Source organism: Podarcis filfolensis (genome assembly GCF_964270895.1).
Source record: "Podarcis filfolensis genome assembly, chromosome: 2".
NCBI lineage: Eukaryota > Metazoa > Chordata > Lepidosauria > Squamata > Lacertidae > Podarcis > Podarcis filfolensis.
The window spans coordinates 111155458-111181313 of NC_139605.1; the positions used below are offsets into that span (position 1 = coordinate 111155458).

General features: G+C 47.9%; 1 protein-coding gene across 2 annotated transcripts in view; it reads right to left on the minus strand.

Moving 5' to 3' along the window:
* Positions 1-25856, minus strand: part of SLC39A5 (solute carrier family 39 member 5) — a 39200-nt gene that overhangs the window by 2882 nt on the left and 10462 nt on the right. Inside the window, exons 1-8 of one of the 2 annotated variants that reach the window (XM_083599253.1) lie at positions 24810-25086; positions 19437-19850; positions 18249-18468; positions 15684-15858; positions 13934-14103; positions 5355-5513; positions 3591-3672; positions 1618-1878 (exon numbers count right to left, since the gene is read on the minus strand). In XM_083599253.1, coding sequence (XP_083455379.1) covers positions 1618-1878; positions 3591-3672; positions 5355-5513; positions 13934-14103; positions 15684-15858; positions 18249-18468; positions 19437-19840 — 1471 coding nt within the window. In that variant the 5' untranslated portion in view covers positions 19841-19850; positions 24810-25086. Of the gene's footprint in view, positions 1-1617; positions 1879-3590; positions 3673-5354; positions 5514-13933; positions 14104-15683; positions 15859-18248; positions 18469-19436; positions 19851-24809; positions 25087-25856 lie in introns of those variants that run through there. The other variant, XM_083599254.1, reaches the window with a different exon arrangement.

Sequence of the window (25856 nt, forward strand, 5' to 3'; positions counted from 1 at the left end):
AAGAGGCGTTTCCTCTCCCCTCTCTCCAGGTGGATTGGCGCAAGTCATCTGAACTAGTTTGTCTTCACTCGAGTGGGAAGACAGGTGAACGAACGCCAGTGTATTGGAAGAAGCAAAGATCACCAGTGTTGAAGCAATTATTCTTCAACATCAACCGTTGGACTGGTCATGTTGTTCGGATACCTGATTATCGTCTTCCAAAGCAACTACTCCATTCCGAACGTAAAAATGGAAAGCGTAATGCTGGTGGTCAACAAAAGAGGTTTAAAGACCGTCTCAAGGCAAATATAAAAAAATGTGGTATAAACACTGACAACTGGGAAACACTGGTCTGTGAACGCTCCAATTGGAGAACAGTCTTTACCAAAGGTGTCATGGGCTTTGAAGAGGCTTAAACTCAGGACCAAGGGAGAAATGCGCTAAGAGAAAGTCATGTTTCGCAAACCCTCACCGTGATCAACTCCCGCCCAGAAACCTATGTGGAAGGATGTGTGGATCCAGAATTGGCCTCCACAGTCACTTACGGACTCACTGTTAAAACCGTGTTCATGGAAGACAGTCTTACTTGGCTTTGAGTGATCGCCAAAGAAGAAGAAAGAAGGTATTTACGATTATGTCCAACCATCTGGGATTTAAGTGGGAAGCTTCTGTGATTCTGTGACAGAGGTCTAACACAAGCCTTTCTGGAACTGAAGGCTGGAGAGAACCAGTGGTGGTAGCCAGTACCCACTGGGGGGGGGGGGAGGGGTGCTGAGAGGCTATTAGTAGTTGGTGACACAGCCAATGATGGGCAGAGTCAGCTCATTATAGTTTTACGCCCTCCTCCCTGCTGAGTAGTACAAGGGCAACACTTGACACTACAGAAGAGGAAGACTACAGTCCATTACATGTGAAGCTCGCGACTCTCATTATGCCATTTCAAATCCTTTTAAAAGCTTCCTTTGGTGCAGCAAGCATATCTAGACATGTAAATGAAAATAAGGAAAACCAATTTTGTTGTTTTTATTCGCACATTGATGATTATTTTAAATTGTTCTTTGTATGCTGCTTAAAGGTAAAGGGACCCCTGACCATTAGGTCCAGTCGTGGCTGACTCTGGGGTTGCGGCGCTCATCTCGCTTTATTGGCCAAGGGAGCTGGCATACAGCTTCCGGGTCATGTGGCCAGCATGACTAAGCCGCTTCTGGCGAACCAGAGCAGTGCACGGAAATGCCGTTTACCTTCCCACCGGAGCGGTACCTATTTATCTACTTGCACTTTGATGTGCTTTTGAACTGCTAGGTGGGCAGGAGCAGGGACCGAGCAACGGGAGCTCACCCCGTCGCGGGGATTCGAACTGCTGACCTTCTGATCGGCAAGTCCTAGGCTCTGTGGTTTCACCCACAACGCCACCCGCGTCACTGTATGCTGCTTAGGGATGTCTTTATTAAGTGGTTTATAAACTCAAATAAATAAATGGAAGTAATTTCTCTCAACCTCTGAAAAATAATTTTCTGGTTCCAGCCTAACTTTTGTAGGATTGTGCCCTGCCATTATTATTATTATTATTATTATTATTATTATTATTATTTGCTTCTGGCACAAGCAGAAACCTAGCCCTGGCTCAAAGCCACTCACCAATGGCCAGTCCATCTGTGAAGTTGTGTATCCCATCCCCTAGAATAACCATCCAAGCGATGTCGGCTATCCCAGCCTTGAGGGCTCCAGCTGGACTGTGGGAATGCCCATGAGCATGGTGCTGATGGAGCTCTTCTTCCTGCCTCTCTGAGCTTCCTCCACACTCTTCTGAGCTGCGAATTTGGACAGAGCAGTCCTGGACTTCCCCGTAGAGGCTGTCAGCTCCTCCTTCTGCCACCGTCAGGCTCTGGGATTCAGCACCTGACACCCAAACCAAGCAGGGAAATATCAGATCCACTTGCCCACCCCTAACCCTGGCACAGATCGCTGGCATTTGTGACTAAGCAAGCAGTACTGTGGATGCACTCTTGGAACTCACAGATAATGGGCTGTTATGTACTGAGTTGAATGGGATCCAAAATGCAGCAGTCTGATTGGTCCTAGAACAATGGGGTTCAGAATGCAGCATTCTGATTGGTCCTAGAATAATAGGATCCAGAATGCAGCAGTCTGATTGGTCAGCAGGAGCCACCCAATCCAGCTCCAGGTGGAAGTGAATCCGCAACCTGATCGGCCTACAGGAGAATCCCAGAATTAGCCAATCACATGGGGCCCATTGTGTAAATAATGTATATAAAGCAGACATTTGGGGGAACTTCCCTTCCTCACTACTATGAGCTGAATAAAGAGCATGAAATCCACACTTGACTCCAAGTATATTTCATGGGCTAAACACAGAGACAGCTTGATTGCACAGCGGACCTTGGCCTCGTCAGCTACTTCTGTTCAGCTTGACCCACGGCAGACCCACAAGGCTCCATATGAAACAGGTGCTGTTCCCCCAAATAGCTACAGCCCCCCCCCATGCAACTGTAGGATGCATTCCAAAATAATTTCTGGTCCGTCCGGATGGACTTGTGAAAACATGTTTTCTGCCATCACCTGCTCTGCTCTGTGTTTAGCTAGATGTCTTTTCCCACCCGTTCCAAAGACGGGTTGCAAAGGCGTTCCATATTGTCCTTGCAACAAGTCTATGAAGCAGCAGATTAGCTAAGAGAGAAACTTGGAAAAAACTCATCTGTACACTGAGTTTTTTAATACATGAAGCTTAAAGGAATTTTAAAGGCCTTCTACAGTGAATAATCTTCCTTCCTTCCTTCCTTCCTTCCTTCCTTCCTTCCTTCCTTCCTTCCTTCCTTCCTTTTCCTTCCTTCCTTCCTTCCTTCCTTCCTTCCTTCCTTCCTTCCTTTTCCTTCCTTCCTTCCTTCCTTCCTTCCTTCCTTCCTTCCTTCCTTCCTTCCTTCCTTCCCATCTGGCTGGGTTCCCCCAGCCACTCTGGGTGGCTCCCAACAGAATATTAAAAACATGATAAAACATCAAACATTTAAAACTCCCCCAGGGCTGCCTTCAGATGTCTTCTAAAAGTCAGATAGTTGTTTATTGCCTTGACATCTGATGGGAGGGCATTCCACAGGGCGGGCGCCACTACCAAGAAGGCCCTCTACCTGGTTCCCTGTAACCTCACTTCTCGCAGTGAGGGAAGCGCCAGAAGGCCCTCGGAGCTGGACATCAGTGTCCGGGCTGAACGATGGGGGTGGAGACGCTCCTTCAGGTATACTGGGCCGAGGTCATTTAAACAACATGTTCACTATACCACCTGGGCTGGGTTAAGGACTAAAGTATAGTATATTGCTGGGGAAAATAGTAACAGCAGAGACATTGGACAACGGTCACTGGGACAACTGCCCCACCTGCCCAACAGATGGGCAGATCTTGGTTGAAGGAAAGACACTAGAGAAAACAAGTTCCTTCCAACCTAATGCCTAGCTGTGTTTTAATTCCACAAAGTGTGCATGGATTGCAGCCACATGAATCCTTCTGTAGGGGGACAACAAAACTTTTCACAGTTAAGAGCACAGAAGAAAGCCATGATACTAATAGAAACCTAAAGCAATCCAGACTCTGTGACTCACCATGAGATGTCCTCAAACCAGCAGTGCTGTTGTCACCCACCTCAGCTGGAGATGGTTCAAGCTGCTTTCCGGTGGCGCCTTTCTACAGAAAGAAAGCAAAACTGATGACTAAGCAGCACTAAGCTGAGGTTGTCATGAGAAGCCCAGCCTAGTGATGCTGCAATACTTTGTCTCCCCCTAGAGGTGTTGGGTAGTACAGTATAGCAGTGGTGTCTCCCTCTGGTGGTGGACACAAAACATGACATTATCTGGAGCAGAAGGTTTCTCCAGTAAACGTGTGTGGTTGTTGTTTTAAAACAACCACTGCCACAGAGATTTTGCACACCTGGCGCCAACAGGCCAAATGGTGACCTTGCTAATTATGGGTGACCTTGCTAATTATCATCCAAATAGCAGAAGTGAAGCTCACAGGTTTAGCATGGGTGGTTCAGTCCAAAACACGGGCCACACCATAAACCACACACTTAAAACACACAGTATTAGCTGTTTCTTCCTCCTCTTTTTTTGGTTCGGTCATGGGAGAAGCTTCTGACTGGCTAGACGTAGCTTAGACTGCATGGCATTGTTATAAGAATTCTAAGGTCCCAAATATAAAATAAATATTCATAAAAGTACAAGGCAAACACATACATAACTATATAAACCACGTGTCTAAAATTGTACAGGAGAGCAATCCTGAAGCCAATTTGACTCTCCCAAATTGACCTCAAATATTCCTCTGCTGTATGGGAGGAAAATGGAGAAAGCCTTCCCATTGCCTTTTTGCTTGCAAATCCTGTCTTAAGGATGTATTTGTGTATGAACAGGGTGAGCCTGTGACCTGGATTCAGGAACTAAAGTATTAACCATCACAAAAGAATAGCCAGGCTGCCCAGGTAAAGCAATCAGTGACCATTTACAGATATCCTGGCAGACAGGATTTCTGCTGTAGACTGCCTCCTTCTGTGATGTATGTAGGATGGGGGGTGGTGTTGGGCTATAGGGGGACGTGGGTGGCGCTGTGGGTTAAACCACAGAGCCTAGGACTTGTCGATCAGAAGGTCAGGGGTTCGAATCCCCGCAACGGGGTGAGCTCCTGTTGCTCGGTCCCTGCTCCTGCCAACCTAGCAGTTCGAAAGCACGTCAAAGTGCAAGTAGATAAATACGTACCGCTCCAGCGGGAAGGTAAACGGCGTTTCCGTGCGCTGCTCTGGTTTGCCAGAAGCGGCTTAGTCATGCTGGCCACATGACCCGGAAGCTGTCTGTGGACAAATGCCAGCTCCCTCGGCCTATAGAGCGAGATGAGCGTGCAACCCCAGTGTCATCCGCGACTGGACCTTAAAGTCAGGGGTACCTTTACCTTTACCTTGGACTACAGGGTGGGCAATTTCAAAAGTTTATATAAGGGCGTGCGCACAATTGTTCTAGGTTCCTCCTCCCCTCCTGCGTGTGGTGAGTGAGGACCATGCGGCAGGGTTACTAGCCAATTTGCTTCTCAATATTCTCCGGTTGGCCTCTGTTATTTTCTCCTAGCAATAGGGAACCCACTTAAAGACTCTATACGGGCTCCTGGATACCTCATAAGGGAAAGGAATCATTTTTTCTTATAACAGCATAAAGGGATCCTTTCACAGACCCACATGGAAATAGGATTTTTGCCTGGGACATTAAGGAAGATGATGGGGAGAACTAAGTTGATTGGCAGGAGCGGGATCACTTTCTTGAAATCTCCTGGCCAGCCCATCAGGTTGCCCAGGCCACTGGCAGGCCGCTCCATCTCTTTACCTTTTTGACTTGAATCCTCTTGAGCGTTCCCATGAGATTCTCAATGAGGAACAGTAGGTAAATACCGCCCAGAACACAGAGGCCCTTCAGGACTGCGTCTTCCGCCAAGGTCATTGGTTCTTGTTTCGGTGAGAGAAGTCCATGGGGCCTGGCCTGTGCCTGAATGAAAACAATTCATTTGAGCGGAGAATGGGAGAATTCAGAAAATAAACAGTCAAGTACCGTATTTTTCCATGTATAAGGTGACCCTTATTTTATTTTTTGAACCAAGAATGAAGAAATCACTCCATCAGTCTCTCAGTCAAAAAGATGTCCAGTTTTGTACTGCTGGAAAACTCTTTAAGAAAGTTGAAAATCAAATTTGAGATTGAGATCCGTGCCTGAAGTACAAGGGGAGAATATTCTGGAGAGGCTAACATTGGAGATTGCACAATGGTTAAGTATGGAAGTGGAAGACATCAGAAAGACAATTCAGAATGCTTTTAGAATTAAAACAAGGACTGTTAAGGCAAAGAAATTTCCAGGAGATTGTTTGATTATATTTAAAGATAGAGAAATGATGAATTTGATCTTACAGAAAAACAGAGAGAAAAGGCTGTGCATTGATGGAGCTTTTATAATCATTTTGAAAGAAGTCCCGCTTCATTTATTGAAAAAACGTGACCATTACAAACCATTGTCACAGGCATTACGGAAAAATGGAATTGAATTGAAGTGGAAATTCCAAGAGGGATCTCCTTTCACTATAAAGGGGAAAAGTTTAAGTTTACAAGAGTTGATGAAGCACATAAATTTTTGAGAAGATACAGAGAGTGCTCTGAGGCGGGGGCCTTGCTCTCTCTTGCCCGCCTTGTCCATGGGGTGGTGGGCTCCTCACCTCGGCTCCTCTTTCCAGATTGCCCCAAGCAAGTGAGAGAGCAGGCAAGCAAGCGACAGACCAACTGAGCTTCCCCTTTGGTCTCTGCCCCCTCAAAACAAAGCGTGTTGATATTTTTGTAGGGAGATCGGATCACCAAAGTTGCTAAGCTTTTTGTGGGAGACGTCCCCCACTTTGGGACTAAAAGTATTAAGCAAAGAATATCGTCTTAGACACGGAAAAAATACGATTACAGTGGTACCTCGGGTTACATACGCTTCAGGTTACATACGCTTCAGGTTACAGACTCCGCTAACCCAGAAATAGTGCTTCAGGTTAAGAACTTTGCTCCAGGATGAGAACAGAAATCGTGCAGCGGCGGCACAGCGGCAGCAGGAGGCCCCATTAGCTAAAGTGGTGTTTCAGGTTAAGAACAGTTTCAGGTTAAGAACGGACCTCCGGAACGAATTAAGTACTTAACCTGAGGTACCACTGTATTATTATTATTTTAAAGAAAAGGTTAAGAGATCCAGCGAATCAGATCAAAGAGTTGCCTTGTGTAGCATTCTTTTCTCCCCACCAGATGCCTATGAATCAGGACCTAAGTGCAACAGCACGCTCCCCATGTCTGACTCCCCAAAACTGGTATTCAGAGGGATCAGGGCTAATGGCCTGCTCCAATGTGTGGAGTTCACAGCTCAGTATAAGAACCTCTTCAAGGTCCAAGAGTATTAGCTAGGATGTGTGGCTAGAATAGCAACCACATTATTTGTTCACAGGGACAACCTCTTTACATCTCAGAAAAGCATCTTCTGTTGCAGAGCTCCTGAGCTCTTCTAGTTGCCAAACAGATGGGACGGGTGATGGGATTTCTGTTCTGTGTGGGGTCTCTCTTTCTGTAAGAGATGGAGGAGGGCTGCATGTGAGTGTGACCCACCCTCAGAACCAAAAAGACTGCCCATCCCTGCTTCATATTAGCTAGATAAGCAATCACACTCCACAGACCACAAAATGTCTTTCTTCCCCACTGGGAAAATTGGATTCTCCGCTGCGCAGAAATCATTAAGAAAGGTTAGAAGGTATTCTTTTTCTCTGCTCATTGGGCCTAAAGCAGTTCTTACTTCAGCTGCACCTTAAAAGCAACTATAAAAAAACTACCCTGGTCAGAAGGGCTCTCAGCTGCCTTGACAAATCCCTCTTTTTTATGGTAAGAGTGGCCATATGCTCACATAAATGGTGCAAGAGTGTTTGAAAGGCAATGTATGAAAACCCTCAAGGCCTTCCGAGAAAGGACCACTCCCTCTAGGTCCTCGTCTCCTGGGTTTGGGCTGACAGGGAAATGCATGAGATGAAGAACAAGGGATAAATCAAACCCTGCGTCCAGTCACGCTTCCCTTTGCGCAGCTCTGTTCAGAAGCTGACCTGGCAGGGGAGCAGAGTCGCAGCGGTCCTGTCCGTGTGAGATGAGGGATAAATCAAGTCCAGAGACAGTTCGGTTCTTATCTCTAGAAGCGTTTATTTACAAGCCATAAATCAGTCTCCTCCATCGGAACTTGGAGGCATTCTCAGCCGTGCTTCCAAAAGCACACACTCGCAGCTTCTGTGCCAAGCTGCTGCTCAGCGAGAAGTGAAAGGAAGTCTGGAAGTCGTCACACACTGTGAGTCACTGCTCTGCGACAAGCTCCTCCTTCTACTCCCCCTCCTCCCCCTAGATACAGGACACCTCGGAGTTCTGACCCTGTCAGTTCCAAACTCCACACCCCCTCTTGTCCTGGATCTGGGGACAATAGCCAACAATGCTTTCCCCATACACAGACCCTCACAGAACTCCTCGTGCTTCTGGAAGGGTAATGGTTTTGTGAAACCATCAGCGAGGTTCTTGGTTGAGGGACAGTATTTCAGAGCAACTAGCCCCTCATGAACGCTCTGACATACATTTCGGAAGCGTATGTCCAAATGTTTGGTCCTCGCTTTGAATTGCCCTGTCTCAGCTAATTTAAGGCATGGTTGATTGTCTTCATGCACCACAACGGGCTGACAATCCTCTTCACAGATTTCCTCGACCAAACACACATAGAACTCCAGTTCTCTGCAAACCTCTGATAGCGCACTGAATTCAGCTTCAGTAGATGAAAGCGCTATGAGACTTTGCTTTCGGGACCTCCACCCAATCACTGAGTCCCCAAACTTCACCACTAGGCCTGACACTGATTTGCGGTCCTCAAGGTTAGCCCAATCCGAATCCACCCAGGCGGTCAGCTTGACATCACCCTCAGCTGACATCTTGAGGCAAAAGTCTTTGGTATCTTGCAGGTAACGTAGCACCCGCTTAACACCATTCCAGGCCTGCACACTAGGACTTGAAGCCTCTCTACTGAGCAGATTGACAGCAAACGCTATGTCTGGTCTGCTCCACTGTGACAGATACAACAGACTACCCAGAGCTGACTGAAAGAGTTCAGTGTTTTCGAACACCACGCGTTTTACTTGCTGACACTCCTTCACGTACCCAGTCTCCATGGGTGATCTGGCACCTGCACAATCAGACATCCTGAACTTCTCAAGCAACTGTTCAATCTTACCTTTCTGGCGAAGCAAAAAGCTTCCATCACTTGCTCTTGTGATCTCTACGCCTAGATAGGACTTGACATCTCCAAGTTGCTTCAGCTTGAACCGCTTACCAAGCTCCTTAGCAAACTTCTCTACCTGTTCACTTGTTCTTGTCATCAGCAAAATGTCATCAACAAACACCTGTGCCACTTGCTGTTGCAAGCCTGAATCTCTAATGTAAAGACAACTGTCTGCAAGAGATCTCTTAAAACCTAGCTTTTCTAAGGCTTCATGTAGGCACATATTCCAATTCCTGGCAGATTGGCGTAACCCATAGATGGATTTGTGCAACCGCCACACAACGCCTGGCTCACTGACTTCGAACCCTGGAGGAGGACGCATGTACAACTCCTCCTGGAGATCTGAGTTCAGGTAGGCGACATCTACATCAAAATGGTTCACCTTCCAACCTCTCTGTGCTGCTATTGCCAAAAGCATTCTCAAAGTCTCCGCCCTTGAAGTCGGCGAATAGACCTCTGTGAAGTGGACTCCGCGTCTCTGCGTAAATCCACGCGCCACTAACCTCGCTTTGTACTGTGGCTCTCCTGCTTCTGTGGGTTTAAGACGGTAAACCCATCTGCAGCCTACAGCTTGCTGGTTAGCCGGCAGCTGTGTGAGTGAGAACACTCCTAGAGACTCCATTGAGTTCATCTCCTTCTGCATCGCCTCATGCCATTTGCTGGCTTCTTCCCGAGGCAACTTCTGAACATCCTCAAAGGATTCAGGTTCACACCTAGCCACACCAACCCAGACACTTGTGGCTTCATACCTTTCAGGTGGCTTCCCTTTGGTTGATCTTGCTGACCTCCTCAGCGTGAATTCTGGAACTGCGCCTGATTCACCTGGATCAACCCCCCTATCCTCTATGTCAGCATCATCCCCCTCTGACCTGCTGCGCCGTTTAGGGCGAACAGCTGGTTCTGCTGGCGGGGATGGTTCCCTTCTTGGCTCAGACTTGACAGAGACCTGTGGAGGGGTCCTGGGACTCCCTTTTGGAGAGATACGGAGCCTCTCCCTTGGAGATCCCGGCTCTGGACTCTGTGGCTGTGGACTGTGCTCATCAGCAACAGGTTCAGCCTCACCCTCTTCCTCTTCCTCATCTGATTCTACCAGAACATCCGGATTTCCGTGAAGCCGCTTCCACCCACTCTGCTCGCAAAACTCAGCACTGCCACTAATAAGCAGCCTGGACTGGTTGCCAGTAGGGTATGCGAAGCGCCACGCCTTTGAACCCGGCTCATAGCCTACAAAGATCATTTTCCTGGATCTTGGCTCACCTTTTCTGCGCATGGCCTTTGGAATCAGAACCCAAGCTGTTGACCCAAAAGTGCGCAGAAAATGTACTTTGGGCTTTTTCCGATGCAGCAGAAAATATGGTGTCTCACCTACACTGGAATTGAACACTCTATTCTGCAGGAAACATGCTGTCCTATAACTCTCAGCCCAAAAGCGCTGTGGCAGACCTGAGTCTGCCAGCATAGCATTCGCTGACTCCTGTAGCGTGCGAAACTTCCTCTCTGCAACCCCATTTTGTTGCGGAGAGTGGGGGGCCGTCAGTCGATGACTGATACCCTTCTGCCTGAAGAACGATTGCAGCGCAGAACCTGTAAACTCTCCCCCACGATCAGACTGAAAGGAAACTACTTTGGTAGAGAACCGTAGCTCTACCGCTGTGATCCAATCCCTGATCAGTGCAGCTGCCTCTGACTTCTGTTGCAGAGCAAACAGCCACGCATGTTTTGTAAAATCATCAACCAAAAGCAAAACCCACTTAGAACCAGCTAACGAAGGTGTCGGCATGGGGCCCGACAAATCTGCATGCACAAGTTCAAAGGGTTTACTGGTTTTCCTCTCAGACCTGGGGTATGAGCATGTTGTGACCTTTGATTGCTTACAGGCTTGACAATCTAGGTATTTGTCACATGCCTTGAACCTGCACCCAATAGTGTTGTCTGTGGCCTTCCTCACATACGACCACCCTACGTGCCCAAACCTGCGATGCCATAAGTGTAAACAATCATGGTGTGGTGGGACATTGGCACACTGCCCTTGGGCATCGTCAATGGACTCTCCACTAGCCCCATTTTCCACCAGCCCCATTTTCCCACCAGCCCCATCTTCAATGGGCATCTCGACCAGAAAGAGCGTGCCTCTTCTCTGGACACTGTGAATCTTCTTCCCATTCCTGTAGAAGGAACACACATTGTTAGAAAACAAAACATCAAACCCAGCAGCCATAAGGGCTGGCACACTTAAAAGAGAGTGGGCAAGCTCTGGTACCACAAAAGCTTCTACCCAATGATCTAAAAAGGAACAATAAAGAAGCCCAGTTTCAGTCAGTGGTCTTTGAGACCCATCTGCTAAAGTAACATAACGTCCAGTTTTAACTGTCTTGCAGTTCCTCAACAGCCCTCTAGAGGTCACAAGACAATGCGACGCTCCGGAATCCACAACGAGAGATAAAGAGTGTCTCTGGTTGTTTTCCACAGATGCCATGCCGTTGCTCACGTTCCCATCGGTTGCCATGGCCACAGCCTCTCCCCGGCTAAGGCTCTTGCTTTTTCTCAGAGACGCAAGCGCAGCTGTGAGGTGATAAGACGCCTTGTCTTTGTTTTTCTCCTGGCCTGCTGCTTTCCCACGTCGTTGCTGGGAACCGGCCCTGGGAACCTGCTTTGTTGACATTCCACGCCGGCCAGTGTCCTTGGCAGCCTGGGCCTCTAGCGGATGCTTCCCAGCGCTGTTGGACGTCGTCTCAAAGCACAAACAACTTTCGAAGCCTTTCGCTTTCTCAGAGCTCTTGGAATGGCCTTCCTGGCCTGCCCCCCCCACTCGCTCTTGGGGTGCAGCCTTTGCCCTGTTCCACAGCTCTCAGCTGCTCTCCAGCACACAGTCCATCACACAGACGTGTCGAAGCAGAGAAACAGCTTCCCGGAACAGCCCCCTCTGGTCTGGCTCTCCCTTCAGCCTGGGGCTTGCTCCCTTGGCCCTCGGCTTCCTCACGGCCCTTGGCTCCTGCTGAGCCTTCGCACAGGCTCCTCAGCACCTGCCACGCGGCCTGAGCCGATTTAACGCCCTCCAGGTGGGGCAACAGCAAAGCGTCCACGCTTGCTTTCAGCAGGCAAAGCTCTCTCTGCTCTCTTTCACTCAGCAGAGCAGTAGCTTGCATGGGTGGGGCCAGCTCCTTCTGGACTGAACTCCAGAGCCCTGTGGCCACAAACCACCCCCGTGCTCCTCTTGACCAGGCCTCCCAGTTGGCCCCATTCAGCCTCTCACCGGGGTAGCTCTCTTGGCTCTGCTGCTCCTGTGCAGCAGCCATTCTGCCTCCCCCGGGGCTTCAGCGTACTCACAAGTTTGCCAGCAAGCCGGACCTTTGAAGCAGCCGTTTCTTCTGGCTCTTGGCTCCTCTCTCCGGCATCCCCCTTCTGCCCTTTCTGGCAGCAGATCACAGCAACACGTCGCTGGCAGCCTTCTCCCTTCTCACACTTATCAGGAAACGCGATACTTCCATAACCTTTGCATAAATCAAACCCTGCGTCCAGTCACGCTTCCCTTTGCGCAGCTCTGTTCAGAAGCTGACCTGGCAGGGGAGCAGAGTCGCAGCGGTCCTGTCCGTGTGAGATGAGGGATAAATCAAGTCCAGAGACAGTTCGGTTCTTATCTCTAGAAGCGTTTATTTACAAGCCATAAATCAGTCTCCTCCATCGGAACTTGGAGGCATTCTCAGCCGTGCTTCCAAAAGCACACACTCGCAGCTTCTGTGCCAAGCTGCTGCTCAGCGAGAAGTGAAAGGAAGTCTGGAAGTCGTCACACACTGTGAGTCACTGCTCTGCGACAAGCTCCTCCTTCTACTCCCCCTCCTCCCCCTAGATACAGGACACCTCGGAGTTCTGACCCTGTCAGTTCCAAACTCCACAGTGTTGGAGATAAGAAGGCAAGAAGAGCCTTGCTGGATCAAACCAAAGGCCCATCAAGTCCAGCATCCTGTTCTCACGGTGGCCTCCCAGATGATAATAATAATAATAATAATAATTATTATTATTATTATTATTATTATTATTATTATTATTTATTATTTATACCCCGCCCATCTGGCTGGGTTTCCCCAGCCACTCTGGGCGGCTTCCAACAGAGTATTAAAATACACTGGTCTGTTAAACATTAAAAGCTTTCCTAAACAGGGCTGCCTTCAGATGTCTTCTAAAACTTTGGTAGTTATTTTTCTCTTTGACATCTGGTGGAAGGGCGTTCCACAGGGCGGGTGCCACTACCGAGAAGGCCCTCTGCCTGGTTCCCTGTAACTTGGCTTCTCGCAATGAGGGAACCGCCAGAAGGCCCTCGGCACTGGACCTCAGTGTCTGGGCAGAATGATGGAGGTGGAGACGCTCCTTCAGGTATACTGGACCAGATGCCCAAGGAATATTACAGGGCATGACAGTTGTATTGGGGTGCTTTGTCTAAACTGGCAGTGTATTCGCGTAAGGGAATGAGAGTCTTCTTCTTCTTTGGCGATCACTTGTAGCCAAGTAAGATTGTCTTCCAGTCTGTAAGTGACTGTGGAGGCCAATTCTGGATCCACACATCCATCCACAGTGGGGACATTGGTTTCCGGATGGGAATTCACCGGCATTGGGAAACAGAAACTCAATATGCTCCCCTTTGGCATTCTCCGAGCATCCCAGGTTTCACCATGATATGGAGAAGGTTGGGGTACATCTATCCCACCTTGTCTTCCTCCACAGGAGACCCCAAAGAGAAATCATACCACAAAGATTTGGGAGAGAGGGTTGGTGAAGTGTACACAGGTTGCCACAAGGTAAGACACAGTGATAACAGCAAGAATCTTTATTGAACTACATAACCAGGAAATGGCCAACTGCTTATATACATTTCTGAAAGCCTGGGCCACTCCCACTCCCAACGTGATTGGCTGTCTAAACTTCCAAGCTGCGAATCACGACTCAGAGTTCAAGGGCCAATGGCAGAGGCCCAAACCCTGAAATATTCTGTGATTGGACATCATGTATCGAATCAGAACACAGGAGCTCAGAATGCTTAATCCAGACTCAAGCTCAGGCAAACACAGACCATTGAATGCATAACAGTTGGTACATACGTGTGGCCAGAGATGCAGCAGTGCGTCCCCACACAGCGTCCCCACAGCCAAGGCCACCAGGAAAGCGAGAAGGAAATGGAAGAGCTCGCGGTTGAAGAGAGGAACGAGAACTATGGCCAGGGCAGATGGCAAGCTAGTCAGGGTGATAGCCAAACATCCCCAGCCCAGACCTGTGGAGAACAAAGAGGATGAGCAAGATTGGATGAGGAACAAGAGAACTAAAACCAACAACCTGCTGGATCATACTGTGGGGGCCGAAGTCATGTCCTCATTTGCCCCACCTCTCCACATGTTCCAAAGGACTTTCATGCCACTTCTCCTGCAACCTGACAACTAATTATCTGCCGCCTAAAACAATTAAGGGCTCCAGTTCTCTGAGCACTATTGGCAATGTCAGCAGCCTAGAAATTCGGTATATAGAAGGGTAGCCAGCCTAGTGTCTTTAAGATGTCGATGGACAAGAGCTCCCATCAGCCCCCAGCCAACATGACCAATGTTCAGGGATGACTGATAGTCCAAAAACATCTTGGTGCCATGGTGATTACTTCCAGGTTGCAGGAATGGGCGTGGGGGATAGGAAACGCAGAAAATCTAGTTACTTTGAAGGTGAGAATCTAATTGTCTAGTGTTTAAGAAACACTGAATAAGAGCCCCCCCCCCAAACTGGAGCTCGAACATTAACTTGAAGCATCCTGAGAGCCAATACACTTGAAATTGTACTCAGTATCCACTCTGCACCCAGTTAGTCTGACGTCGCTTCCAGACTCTTGCTATTATCAGGTGGGATTCAATCACATACTGCCAAATTGAGGTCACACAATGACAGTGGATTGGAAGGTCTTGCACATGAAACCTGCTTCCTCAGAAGGTCAGAGTTGTTGTTGTTTTACGATAACAAAAGTAATGGGGAAATCAACTGGGAAGTGCAGGATCGCACTTGCTTTGACACGTCATCTTTGCAAACCTATCGGGATGAACGCTCAGTAACAGGTCATCCCGAAGGGCCCTTGATGAAGATTCTGAGCTATTCTTGAGAGGACAGCATAGTACACACATTTTGTGGGGAGGGGTATTTTGGAATATATATATATATTCCAAAGGTGGTGCTGTGGGTTAAACCACAGAGCCTAGGACTTGCCGATCAGAAGGTCGGCAGTTCAAATCCCCGCGATGGGGTGAGCTCCCGTTGCTCGGTCCCTGCTCCTGCCAACCTAGCAGTTCGAAAGCACGTCAAAGTGCAAGTGGATAAATAGGTACCACTCCGGCAGGAAGGTAAACGGCATTTCCGTGCGCTGCTCTGGTTCGCCAGAAGCAGCTTAGTCATGCTGGCCACATGACCCGGAAGCTGTATGCCGGCTCCCTTGGCCAATACAGCGAGATGAGCACCGCAACCGCAGAGTTGGTCACGACTGGATCTAATGGTCAGGGGTCCCTTTACCTTTATATATATATATATATATATATATATATATATATATATATATATATATGTTGGATCAGACCCAAGATGTGGGTTTGCAAACCGAGAACTCCTTGGAAAGCCAATGACAATGGGAGACAAAATGGGAGAGGTGGTAACTGAAGGGCAGGTAGGGGTGAGGGTCGAAGGACTGTAGTCAGCAGGGGAATGATGAATGAAAATTAAGGGCGCAAAACCAGTACTGGGGCTGATGCAGAAGGGTAAGGCTGGAGCTGGGAGCCAAGGCCCCTCCTGGGTCAGGGTACGAGGAAGACAGCTTGTGTTCCTTACCACTCCAGAGAGAACTTCCTGCCATGCCGAAAGCTACCTCATCGTAGTGCTGGATGCAAACGCGGCTGTCAATCTGGTAGAGCAAAGCAGGACACAGCAGTGTGAACTGCTCTGGCGTGATTTTGGAGACCGAGTTCAGCCCAAAATTGACTAGCAGCTGTGATACGTTGAGACACTGAAGACAAAGAAGAAGAAAAACGACTTTATTGATTAATTGATTAATTAATTTTCAACTCATTCCCCTTCCAGTTTTGGAAGGGGAATGAGTTGAAAAGTGACAACATGAAGAATTGGGGGAAGGGGGCAATAGACAACAGCAAGACCCATTGTTCTCTAGGAGATCTGGGTTAAAAATGCAAAACAAGAACAAATACTCACCTGTATCACACAACATGCCTAAAAACGCAGAGGTACAGTATCACATTCAGACATTTATAATTACAAATATATAATTATTTCTACAACTGCTTCCAGGAAATGTGCTATGTGTGAGGGGAATAATGGCCTAGTACAGATCTAGGTTCACGTTTAATCTCTCCCTTCTGCCATCCTTGCTGCTGATTTATACCAAACCCACACTTTCCCCCTTGGTGCTATCCATCTTGCTTGTTGCAATCAAACCGTTGCCACAAGTCACCAAAGATTCTGCCTTTGTTCATAGCTGTCAACTTACAGATTTGAAAATAAGGGACCAGCAGCCTTGAAAATAAGGGACCAGCAGTCAAAATAAGGGATTTTCCAAGCACAGGTATGTTCAGCTTCTGAGCCCCTCCAGGCCAAAGGCAGAAAGCCCAGCCAGCAGCCAAACGAAGCCTCAAGCGGTGGTTCCCACAGCGCAGCAACCCGGCAAAGGGGATGCAGCAAGGAAAACCACCGTCCCCTCTCCGCTGGGAAGCGCTGAGCAAAGGCAAGTCCCCAGGCAACGCGGCCAATTTGATCGGCACAAGGCATGCAAGCTCCACCCCCCAGTCGTTCTTAGACTCCTTATTGGGTGAGCAATGCAGCCAAGCAACACAGTTGGAGCCTCCCTCCTCCCTGGCCGGCAGGGAGGGAGGGAGAGGAGCTGCTTCCTTTGAAACCTGGGAAATTTAAGGGACATCATTAATACGGGACAGCAGTGGGATGCAGCGCTGGGATAAGGGACTTTCCAGCCAAATACGGGACGGTTGACAGCTATGGCCTTTGTTCCTCATCGTCCCTTGGGTGGGACAGGGTGCTACCTGAGGGTGTTTTAGACACCAGCTTAAAACATGACTCCTCGTCCAAAGTGTTTGGTCCTGGAGTGAATTTGATCACCTGAGAACAAACACGGTTTTATGCATTGTTTTACACTCTGTTCCGCAGAACATTATTGCATGTCGTTACCTGCCCTGGGATCTCTGGCTTAAGGGTGGGATATAAGCAGTTTAAGGAAAACGAATAAACAAAATGCCCAAGATGACTGCATGGTCACGTGATTGCTTCAGCAGATGCTCTTCCCACCGTGTTACTCATATCTACTGCCATCATCACAAGGCTGAAGGAGGCTGGTTTGAGCAAGGAATGGCAATGGCACACTAAACCTGAGCTGGGTATACAGTGGTACCTCGGGTTACATACGCTTCAGGTTACATACACTTCAGGTTACAGACTCCGCTAACCTAGAAATAGTGCTTCAGGTTAAGAACTTTGCTTCAGGATGAGAACAGAAATCGTGCTCTGGTGGCACGGCGGCAGCGGGAGGCCCCATTAGCTAAAGTGGTGCTTCAGGTTAAGAACAGTTTCAGGTTAAGAACCAACCTCCTTAACCCGAGGTACCACTGTACAAGAAAGCCAGAATGCTGTCAATTAACTAGTCCTCTCCCCACCTTCCACTAAACTTAGGGATGAGAGTTAATAGTAATGGAGCTATTTTGTGAAGTCGTTCAGGACCACAGGCCACGACTATTTCCTACAACTTTAGGATTAAAGAGGGCAGGGTTTCTGGGCACCTCCTTATTGGCACAGAAATCAACCACTCCTCTTCCTGTCCTCCAACATAGTGGTACCTCTGGTTACGAACTTAATTCGTTCCAGATGTTATGTACTGAAGTTCTCACCCTGGGCCAGCAGGGGGATACTGTAGATAGTTATGCAAATAAGGGATCGAAAGTGACGTTCAGTGATTGGATAGTTTTAGAAAATTGTACATTGTACTGGAGCTCTATATAAGCAGGCTGACTGAACCCTTCAGTTCAGTTCTGTCCTGGCCTGTGAATAAACAAGAGCTGTTTGAAGAATCACTGTGTCGTCTGATATGTTCACCCACAACTTAACACCGGAGGTCCGTTCTTAACCCAAAACCGTTCTTAACCTGAGGCACCACTTTAGCTAATGGGGCCTCCTACTGCAACCAGTGCGCAATTTCCATTCTTACCCTGAGGTAAAGTTCTTAACCCGAGGTACTACTGCCAGGTTAGCGGAGTCTGTAACCCGAAGTGTTTGTAACCTGAGGTGTTTGTAACCCGAGGTACCACTGTATATCCAGTGTGCTCCCTGCAGTAAGGGAAATCTGGGCAATGAAACACCAGGTCACCTCACACTTACATCTTCATGCAGGTGATTGTAGACAGAGTGATCCAAAGCAATAACTCTCTCCAGAAGATTTAGGCCAGAGTGGCCCTGGGAAGGTTTGGAAAGGTCTTCTTTGGCGCCTCCAGGCTGCTCTGGGGTTTGCCAAAAGGTAGGCTTGGTGACAGGTCTGACATCACGGAGTGCAGGATGAACAGGTATTTGGGTAGCAGGGCCCAACTGAGGGATTCCAGGCCTGCAGAAAATGCAAAAATCATCATCAGAGAAGAATAACATTTATGCTTTAGGTTACAACTGCGATTCAATTAGACCAACGAAATTCCACTGACTTCAAAGTGCTGCAATTTAGGAAGGATGCCTTGTTAACAACCAGTTTTAAAGTCTAATCTCTACCACCTTTCCTCTTTCGAACATTATCTACCTCCTTCAGATTTAATGGGCAATTCTGACTATTTTTACCGACAACGCTAAAATATTTTGAGATTTCATTAAGCATGGCCAATTGAGCCGAATTAATATTTTGCAATAGCTAAGCCAGCCAGCAAGATCACAGCATCCTGGCAAAACAAGCCTGTGAAATCTGTTTGAACAGCATGCATGCTGCCGTTGCCAAGTGAAAAACAACGGGATCAGATCTTCCGGCAAGATTTTAGCTTTGTTGCAAGCAAATGAGATAAGCAAGACAAGTATTGCAAGATGTTTACTGCCCAGAAAGATCTTACCTTGAATCTCCTCTGCAGTGGCGACGGAAGCACGTACCACTGACTTGTGCCGGGCAACTGTACTTAACAGAGAGTGCTATGCTCAGTAATTAAGAAATAAGCTTTTCCGCCCGGTGGGCGTGGGGAACCTGTGGTGCTTGGGAGTCCTAGTCTAGTGACCTCAGGAGGAACGCAGGTTCCCCGCCAGAAAGCCAAAGAAAATATTTCCAAGGTTGTTAAGTTGTGGGTGAACATATCAGACGACACAGCGATTCTCCAAACAGCTCTTGTTTATTCACAGGCCAGAACAGAACTGAACTGAAGGGTTCAGCCAGCCTGCTTATATAGAGCTCCAGTACAATGCAACTGTAACAACTTTCTGTAACTATCCAATCACTGAACGTCTCCCTTATTTGCATATGTGGACCTGAACTATCTACAGTATCCCCCTGCTGGCCCAGGGTGAGAACTTCAGTACATAACAAAGGTCAAAGGAGATTACCTGGTGGGGGTGGCGCTTTCTGCTTGGGTCTTGCCGAGGTGTTCCAGCGCCGAGTGCGAATGCAAGTGCTTGTTGTCTTGGACTTCCAGAATGTCCAGGTGGGACACATGGCCGTGGCCTAGTTCCTCATGTTCAATCTCCACCACCTGCACCTTCCCAAGCCCCAGGCTCAGCAGCAGGCGAGTGAGGCCTTCGAAGGACAAGGTGCCATTCTCGCCATACTGCCCAAAGAGCTGCTGCAGGTAGTAGCCTTGCTCTTGGGCGGCATCTTCAGGCAGGGCCCACGCACCTCCATCCAAGAGCAAGTCGGGAGGATCGGCCAGCACCAAGCTACAAATGCCCTGCAGGCAGAGCACGACCACCCATGCTCTGGCCAGACGGAGGCTCGGGGTTCTCTGGTCCATCAACAGGGAGCTGCAATGCAAAGGACACTGCGCTGAGCCAGGGAGCACGGGGGAGACATTCCCTCACAGTGCTGCAGTTCTGAGAGAGACAGCCAGGCCTCTTGTCACCAAAGAGGTGCAGGCCCAGGCCCTCTCCAAGTGTCTTTATTTCCCAGGGACAGTCCCAGATTTGCAGAAGGGTATAGTAAAGGTATGGACCATAAAGAAGGCTGATCGCCGAAGAATTGATGCTTTTGAATCATGGTGCTGGAGGAGTCTCTTGAGAGTCCCAGGGACTGCAAGAAGATCAAACCTCTCCATTCTTAAGGAAATCAGCCCCGAGTGCTCACTGGAAGGACAGATCATGAAGCTGAGGCTCCAATACTTTGGCCACCTCATGAAAAGAGAAGACTCCCTAGAAAAGACCCTGATGTTGGGAAAGTTGGAGGGCACAAGGAGAAGGGGACGACAGAAGACGAGATGGTTGGACAGTGTTCTCGAAGCTTCCAGCATGAGTTTGACCAAGCTGCGGGAGGCAGTGGAAGACAGGAGTGCCTGGCGTGCTCTGGTCCATGGGGTCACAAAGAGTTGGACATGACTAGACAACAACAACAACATAGTAAAAGTAAAGGGTAAAGGGACCCCTGACCATTAGGTCCAGTCGTGGCCGACTCTGGGGTTGCGGCGCTCATCTTGCTTTATTGGCCGAGGGAGCGGGCGTACAGCTTCCGGGTCATGTGGCCAGCATGACTAAGCCGCTTCTGGAGAACCAGAGCAGCACACAGAAACGCCGTTTACCTTCCCGCCAAGTGGTACCTATTTATCTACTTGCACTTTGACGTGCTTTCAAACTGCTAGGTTGGCAGGAGCAGGGACCGAGCAATGGGAGCTCACCCCGACGTGGGGATTCGAACCTCCGACCTTCTGATCGGCAAGTCCTAGGCTCTGTGGTTTAACCCACAGCGCCACCTGCGTCCCTAAGGGTATATGACGTCCCTATTTTCATCGGAGAAATGTTGGCAGGTATGGAGTTATGTGACCCCCTGAGCCAAGGAGATGTTATAAGAAAAAGCTGTTCCTTTCCCCTTATGGGGTATCCAAGAGCCCCTATAGAGGCCTTAAGTGGGTTAATTATCGGTAGGAGAAAATAACAGAGGCCAACCAGAGAATACTGAGAAGCAAGGCTGCTCGGTAGCCTGATCTTTATTGCAATAGAAAAGCACTGTTGCCATAGGGTACCCACTCCCCACACACAGGAGGGAGGAGAACCCTGAACAATGGTGCGCAAGCCCTTATACTTTCTCAAATTGCCCACCCTGTAGCCCAAGACCACCCCCCTATCCTACATACATCACAGAAGGAGGCGGTCTACAGCAGAAATCCTGTCTGCCAGGATATCTGTTAATGGTCACTGATTGCTTTATCTGGGCATCCTGGCCATTCTTTTGTGATGGTTAATACTTTAGTTCCTGAATCCAGGTCAAAGACTCACCCTATTCATACACAAATACGCCCTTTAAGACAGGATTTGCAACTGAAAAGGCAATGGGAAGGCTTTCCCCATTTCCCTCCCTTACTGCAGAGGAATATTTGAGGGCAATTTGGGAGAGTCAAAATGGCTTCAGGATTGTTCTCCTGTACTATTTCAAACATGTGATTTATATACTTATGTATGTGTTTGACTTGTACATTTATGAACATTTAATTTATATTTGAGGCCTTAGATTTCAAGTTCGGCATCAGAGATAAGTAACTATACAATCTTCAGAAGACATATGAAGGCAGCCCTGTATAAGGAAGGTTTTTAAAAAATGTTTAATGTTTATTATGGTTTTTATATATGTTACCCAGAGTGGCTGGGGTAACCCAGTCACATGGGTGGAGTATAAATAGTAAAAAATATATATATTATGGAATAGGATGTCCTTATTTTCATTAGCGAAATGTTGGAGGGTATGGAACAATTGCCTTAGCATAGGCATAGGCAACCTTCGGCCCTCCAGATGTTTGGGACTACAATTCCCATCATCCCTAACCACTGGTCCTGTTATCTAGGGATGATGGGAGTTGTAGTCCCAAACATCTGGAGGGCCGGAGTTTGCCTATACCTGCTAGCACAACACTGAATCCCTCTTATAATATTCAGTTTTGCCCCTGTGGGAATGTTCCAGGATGCTACATCTGAAAACAACCACTAGGGTTTTTCTGCAATTGTCAGCCCTGGTTTGTTCCTGTGGGGTCTGTAAAGGCTTGGTGCGTCGATTAGCAAATACCCACAAGACTGTTCCATCTGTAACTAGAGAATGAAAGCTGTTCCTAGCTGCTGGAATCCTGTGTTTCCACGCTGTTACATCCCTCAGCCCTAATTCTTGTGTTAATTTTAAAAATTAAGCCTCATTAGAACTTTTATCCAGCTGTTCTTACGTGGAGAGTCTTTCTTCTGACGGTTTCCCGCACATGCTGAGATTCAGTACTTACCAGAGGAAGAACTCGATTTCTGCAGTGAGCTAAAGGACATGTGCCAATCTGAGACAAAGCAGAATGCCCACCCCGAAACTTTTGCAGACACAAACAGAACGGGTGGCAGGGTGGCATGGCATCTAACAGCCGGAATACCATTACGAGCACAAACCATCATGAACGGACAATTATTTTTATTTATTAAATACCAGGATTGTTCCGATAGGCGGCAGGTTGACCATATCCAAACATCATCCTTCCTTACAATGAGAAGCACTTATATATATTCTTAAAGGCCCAGATAAACATTCTCAGATTTTTTGAAAACAAGGCTCCACCGAATCCCCTTCTGGAAACTAAGCATGCAAACCCTAGTAAGGAGAAACAACCTCCCAGAACCTGGCCTGGTCTCCAGAAACAAGAGCCTCAAAAACTAAAAAGGAAAGATGCTCACCTGCAAGACCTGTAATTTCAAGAGAATGAAGATGAGGACCTTTTCTCCGTGGAAGAAAATACCTTAATTAGGCAATTTTGCCATTTTCCATCTCCAATACAAACTGAAATATTAGAAAGACTAGATTTGCTAAGAGTTAAGCTGGCTGGGAGAGATATAAATAAGGAAATTAAACTTGACTCTGTGTCTCTGTGTGTCCTAACTGTGCCTGAAGGAGGTAGGAGTTTTATCTCAAGCTGTGAGGTCAATCATCACTCTTCCCATAACAATCTGTTGTGATGCTCACTGGGGTATGTGTACGCTAGAGCCAAAAATAGATTAGCTTGGCAAAATTCTCTCCTGCGAATTCTGATAACAAATATTCTCTGGGTGTGTAAATATTTGACAGTCAGCATCGCCATTTGACTTCCGGAGGTTTTGCTGCAGTAAAAAAAAGGTAAAGGACCTCTGGACGGTTAAGTCCAGTCACAGGAGACTATGGGGTGCAGCACTCATCTTGCTATTCAGGCTGAGGGAGCTGGCATTTGTCCACGGACAGCTTTCTGGGTCATGGGGCCAGCATGACTAAACCGCTTCTGCCGCAACGGGACACCGTGACAGAAACCAGAGCGCATAGAAACGCTGTTTACCTTCCCGCTGCAGTGGTACCTATTTATCTACTTGACCTGGCGTGCTTTTGAACTGCTAGGTTGGCAGGAGCCCGGACCGAGCAACGGGAGCTCACTCCGTCATGGGGATTTGAACCGCCAACCTTCTGATCGGCAAGCCCAAGAGGCTCAGACCACAGTGCCACCCACATCCCCTTTGCTGCAGTAGCAGTCAATGACATCTGAGTGTCTAACACAAGGTCTTGGCCAGTATTTGCAGAATGCCAAAAGCTCCACAACACCATTAAGTAGATGTATTAAGTCATTAATTCCTTTAATCACTCAGCAAATGTATACCTCGAATAGGTGAAAAGCTTTTACAAATACAGTGGTACCTCTGGTTACGTACTTAATTTGTTCCGGAGGTCCGTTCTTAACCTGAAACTGTTCTCAACCTGAAGCACCACTTTAGCTAATGGGGCCTCCTGCTGCCGCCGCACCGCCAGAGCACGATTTCTGTTCTCATCCTGAAGCAAAGTTCTTAACCCGAGGTAATATTTCTGGGTTAGCAGAGTCTGTAACCTGAAGCGTATATAACGCGAGGTACCACTGTAAAAGCAAAACCGTCAAATTTTGCCATCGAATTTTGAAATTTTGGATGACATTAAAAACTTAAAAGTTCCACTTTTATCCAGTATTCCATTCTATGGATATTGTTTTGAATGCAATGGCTCATCAGCCCTCTTAACAGGAAAAGTTTCTGTCACTTTTAACGGGATCGCTTTCTCCATCTTTCTTGGATCCTTTACTCCCATTGCAACTGGGAAAGCTGCCGTTATTTCCATTTTGCGAACGAGAGCCAAGGAGCATGGAGGCAGGGAGCGGCTTACTAAATCTCTGTGCACAAGGTGCTTGAAACCGGATTGAAACCAGTCACACAGGCAAGCTGTTCTATTGCTTCTCAAGTGGGAAGTTAGCAGGAAACGTAGGAGAATGAGAACGTGTAACATCGCCTTTCGAGTTTCCAGTCACCACATCATATATAGTACCTCAGTAATCCTCACAGCATTCCTTGTCACCACCAATATAGCCGATTAGAGGCTGAGAGGCAGGAACCTGCTTTAGGCTACCAATGAAAAGTTCGTGGCAGAGAGACAAGGTTTTAACCGGAAACTTCCTACTTATGTAGAGCAGCTTAAGTCATTTGCAGAGCACATGCTGTACAGGCAAAAGGAACGGTGCCAGGGAAAGACTCGTGCAGAAATCTGGAAAGACACTCACTGAAGGCAATAGTGCACTAAGTAGTCTGTTCCTATATGGGGTTTTTCCTTTTTCTTTTAATGACTCAGCATCCAATGTAGCACTAACCTTGTTAGCCTTTGCAATAGTTCCAGTCCAGAGATTTCACAAATCCCCTGGGAAGTTGCTGTGGAGCTAGGCAAGCAAATATCAAAGCAATAACTTTAAATATATGTATATATATATGTACCTGCTCCCGTCACCGAGCTCCTTCCTGTCCGGAACACACTCTCAAAGCACCTTCCAGCCCTCAAATCTTCTGAGTTCCTGGGCAATGCAGCTTTAGGGCTGGTGTTATCCGCTGATTATTCCAAGTCGGGGCCGGTTTTCCACAGCCACACCGAGCACTAATTGAGAACAGCACAGCTTCTAGCCCAAACAACCATCTCTGCAGCATTGAGGCTTTTAAAGAGGCGCTGTTTTGATCTCCTCAAGCTGTTGATCAGCCTCAGTGGTGGGAAGGCATGTTGCATTCGGTGGGCGGGGCCTCCACAGGCCCCTCCTCCTATCAAACAGCATGTGGAGATTGGGGCATGACAGGATTTTTAGACTGTTCCCGGAAATGTGGGTTGAGGGAGTGGGCTTGTGGGGAGTGGACAGCTTGTTCCCACATCACTGCCCAAGTTGGGGGAAGGAGTTGCGTAATAGAAATGTGACTGTGCATATGCACACATAAACACAAAATACTCTGGGGTAAAGGCCCATTCAGAGGCATGCCAAATCACGTGATGATAACCATGTGCCTTGCATGCATTCCCTGGCTATAATCCTGGCTACAACCCTGTGAGGTAGGTCAGGATAGTTATCTCCCATATGGGAAACTGGGGCCTAGAGGCTACCCAGTTAGCCCATGGTAGAAGAACAGCACACCATGGATTTAAAGCACAAAACTTTCCCCCAAAGAATACTGGGAACTGCCCCCTCACATAGCTACAGTTTGCAGCACCCTTAAACTACAGTTCCCGGGATTAAGGGGGGGAGCCGTGTGCTTCAAATATGTGGCATGTGCACTGCTACACTAAAAAGTAAAGGGACCCCTGATCTTAAGGTCCAGTCGAGGCCGACTCTGGGGTTGCGGTGCTCATCTTACTTTATTGGCCAAGGGAGCCGGCGTACAGCTTCCGGGTCATGTGGCCAGCATGACTAAGCCGCTTCTGGCGAACCAGAGCAGCACATGGAAACACCATTTACCTTCCCACCAGAGCAATACCTATTTATCTACTTGCACTTTGACATG